Source organism: Octodon degus, unplaced genomic scaffold (genome assembly GCF_000260255.1).
Source record: "Octodon degus isolate 3935 unplaced genomic scaffold, OctDeg1.0 scaffold00002, whole genome shotgun sequence".
NCBI lineage: Eukaryota > Metazoa > Chordata > Mammalia > Rodentia > Octodontidae > Octodon > Octodon degus.
In genome coordinates, this window is record NW_004524578.1 from 2,119,702 (window position 1) to 2,123,705 (window position 4,004).

Sequence of the window (4,004 nt, forward strand, 5' to 3'; positions counted from 1 at the left end):
CAATCTGCAGGAAGTGCTCGTTTTTCACTGCTGCCCCAAAGCTCAGCACAGAGCCTGAGCTCAGGAGCAGCCATATGGGGCCAGGATGGCTTGCTGCCACCCCCTCCTACTTGGTCCCAGCGAGGGGGTAGATACCTGGCTAGGTCTCCTGTGTGGCAGGAGGAAGGGAAGGAACCATCTCTGGACAGAGGGTCCTGGGGAGGCAGATAAGGTCACAGAGGCCACTGGGGTGTGCTGAATCACAGAGCAATCTCCCCTTAGGCACAAAGGTTAAATGTGGGCCTGTGTGTGGGATGCTAGAAAGGCTGCATCTCCAGATTTCCAGTCCCTGGTGTCGACATCCAAGAGCAGGCCCTGACTTGGGGTTACTTCCAGCTTCCCACCTCAAGACTGCTGAGGGCCAGCCAAATAGCTCAGTGGATTAAAGCACCTGCAAGAAGGCGCAGGGGCCACAGGTTCGATCCCCAGGTCTGCCGCGCCACTTAGCTGGCTGGTGGCAGAACCAGAGCTGGGGCCTCTGCATCGCTAGAATTCACCCCGCAGCCAAGGAGATGCCCACCACACGGAAGTACCCCGCCACACTCCCACTCCGCATTTGAGTTTCTTAGTTACTGCAAGCTCAGAGAGAGCTCAGTCCGCCACATACCTGCTCTACTCATTCTGCTATGCGATTAGCACCTGTAGGCATGAGTCCTCGGGGTCTAGACACTGGGAGAACACCTGTTTGCAGAAACTGCCTGCCGCCTGCCACCTGCCCCTGCTTCAAGGCACTCTGGCCCAGTGCTGCTGCTGTGGGCTTGTCACTGTCTCTGATCACACACCCTTCCTACACACGGGTGCTCATGCAAGAGCATCAGGACTTGGAGGGACACAGGCCTGACTGGGGACCTGCAGGCACAACCTCAGAATTGACCTTTGTCCCATGTGTGTCCTGGAATTTCTACAACAGGTACATTTTGTTTTGCTTGTGCTTTGGTACAGAATAACTTGATCTTAAAAATCAGACAAAAACATAAGACAAAATACCCAGAAAAGCTCTGCAAATGAACGGCACTGGGGAACGGGCAACCAGAGGACCAGATCTTCAACCTAACAGTGTCAGCCAGCAGAATGGAGGAGGAATGAAGGAACAGGACCACATGGGATACAGTGAGGTCTCCCCGTCCACCCTGTGGGCATCAGTAAAGGACAACTACAAAGTATTCATGGGGAGGGCTGGATCCGTACTTTGACCTTGAAACCAAGAGAAATTCAAAGTGGGATCAAAACATCACACAGTATCCTATTAATATATAAATGTTATATATCTGCTAAGATTTCTTTAAAAATCAAAAATTCTAAATTCATCTAAGATTTAAATGTGAGAAAATGAAACTACAGATATCTAGAGGTAAACTATTCTGTAATACTGGAAGTTCTTGCTACAGTAACCAAACTGCAGAAGCTATAAGAGACATAAATTTGACTACACAGAAGTATAAAATAAGGGCCGAGGAGATAGCTCAGTAGAATAAGCGCTTGCCTGGCAAGCACAGGGTCCTGAGTTCAATCCCTGGTACTGGGAAAAAAAAAAAGTATAAAATAATTGTGGACAAAGCCACAGAAGAAAAAGGCAAAAGATAACTGGCAAACACCACCAACAAAACATATCTAATGCTCTTATCACTAAGCTAAGCTTCAACATAGAAGAAACTCACAGAAATGACAAGACAACACAAAACAGAACAACAGGCAAAGGCAGTTCATAAATGGGGGAAAAGAAAAGGCTCCCAAACATTGGAAAACATGTTTCCCCGACCAGCACTGAGAGGAAATCAATCCCACCGAAATGCAGCTTTGAACTTAGCAGACTGGCGAGGCTGGCACTCGGTGTTTTACTGACAGGAGGATAAAAAGAAACCGTTACGAGTTCCTTGCAAGGTGACTGGTGACAACTATCACAATTACCAAGAGGGATGTCCTTTGACACTGCAATAAACTTTTGGTACCTTATTCTACAAATACACCTGCGCACCTGCAGAGTGAGGTATAAGCCTAATTATTCAACGCAGCAGAAGCTTGGAAAAACAGCTCCTAAGTACACTGGGAACACCCATGAGAGGGTACTCTATGCAAAACAAATAGGAGTTCTTCCTGAACCGATAGGGACTGCCGCTCGAGCTGCACCGCCAGGTGGAGAAAACCAGGTCCAGCTGAGTGTGCTCGGGAGGCTGCCGCAGGAGGGCTATCTGCACTACACAGTTGAGACCCCGTCTCAGGAAAAGCAAAACACAACAACAGACCCAAACCAGGTCCAGCACAGAGCACACAGCAATGACCGAAGGCACAGAGAGACATGTGCACTTACCTGTGCCTGCAGAAGACCATGGGGACATCCGGGAAAGGAGGGAAAAGGGTCACCTGGGACAGACTGCAGGGAACATAAGGAAAGCTGCAAGAACTCTCCCCAGGAAGGCACACAAACGTACTACTGCGTATTCATATATTAACTTAAAACCAAAAATGGCACAGCAAAGTAGAAAATGTTAATCGTAATTGATGCCAACCTTAAAATTAGACATTAAGACTGAGGGTGCCATGCAGCAGTAGAGCAGGGTAGCTTGCGTGAGGCACTGAGCTAGCAAGAAAGAAAGGGGGAGGGGCAAGGGGAGGGAAGGGAAAGGAAAGAACATGAATGGAAAGGAATGGAATAAAAAATAGACCCTACCAGGTCCCCACTCAGGCTTACACACAGCCTTGCATTCAGCACAATACCACCCCAAGAGCTACCCTTAAAACAATGGTCATCAGAGTGGATTTTCTTCAGACCATGGCTGGGGAAGTACTGAGAAGAACTGTATGAAAAACAGCAACCAGCAACCAAGTCCAATCTTCCGTTCTAGGAGACATAACCAGGGCAGGGTTCCAAGGCTCTGCTGCCCTTCTACCACCAGTAAACTGTTCTACTGAAGGATATTCCCTGAAAAAGGTTTAGCCAGGTGATTTAGAACAGGTCAGACTTCAAAGAGCGAGCAAATATTCTGAAAGAATTGAATAGCAACAGAACCAGGTTTATAATTATGTGTTTGAGGCCCCCTCCCTCTTCCAGAGCACCACATTCCTAACATCAACACCCCCTCATGTACGCTTCTGAAAACTAAGGCGGGGGAGCATGTGCTGGCAGCCCAGGGGCCAAGCCCATCCAGTCTCCAGTACAAAGGCCTCAAGTTCAAGACAAGAGAACCCATCTGTCTGCAGGTGCTGGTGAGAAGTCCCCAGGGGAGTGGCAGATTTCTGGGAAAGGGATCTCTCTTGAACTAAAAACAGAAAAGGAAGCGAGGAGGGAGGGCAGGAAGTGTGGGGGGTGGAGTAGGCATAGCATGGAAAAGCCTCTTGTGCCTACCTCAGGCAGGCAGGCTGTGCTGTGACATCTGGGGTGGCACCAGCCATGAGGGGGGGGGCGCACTCAGAGGAGAACTAAGCCCAACTGCTCAACACAGACAAGCCCTCTGCTAGCCTGACACTGTTCACACAACCTGCTTAAGAAGTGACACCTAAGTTAGCAAGACCAAAATTGGAGAAGAGGAAGGGCTGCAAAGTCAGCCAACATTTTGGCCCTAGCCTTTCAAGGGCAGTGAAGACTCGGGACATAGAACCTGTGCTGTAACATCATGTAACTCAGTTGTGCTCCAAATTTTCTGATCAAGGAGATTATAGAGCCACAGAGGAATGTGTTCGATGATGTGCAGTGTGCCTGGGGAAGAGTCACAAGGAGAGAAAAAACATTCTCTCAGGCTTTCACAGAGAGCAAAACTGGTCAAGCAATGGCCATGACTCATCCTCATGGCTGACACTGACAAAGGATCTACAAAGTGTGTTACAGGGCTACAGGATAAATCCTGAGGGTACTTGACTGACCTTATCAGACACAAAAGTTACATTTCTTGTTATATAGGTATTGTTTTATCTTGGTCTTAACCATCCAGCAGAGAAGGATAAAAAAGAGGTATATAAAGTAAAGCCAT

At 48.3% G+C, this 4,004-nt stretch overlaps 1 protein-coding gene across 1 annotated transcript in view; it reads right to left on the reverse strand.

Annotated features, from left to right (window-relative positions):
- The window catches only part of Klf13 (Kruppel like factor 13), a 7,510-nt gene extending 6,746 nt beyond the window's left edge, over positions 1-764 (reverse strand). The window contains exon 1 of the mRNA XM_023709774.1: positions 647-764. Within this exon, the coding sequence (XP_023565542.1) occupies positions 647-659 (13 nt within the window). The 5' untranslated portion in view covers positions 660-764. The remainder of the gene's footprint in view (positions 1-646) is intronic.
- Between the last annotated feature and the right edge of the window lie 3,240 nt (positions 765-4,004).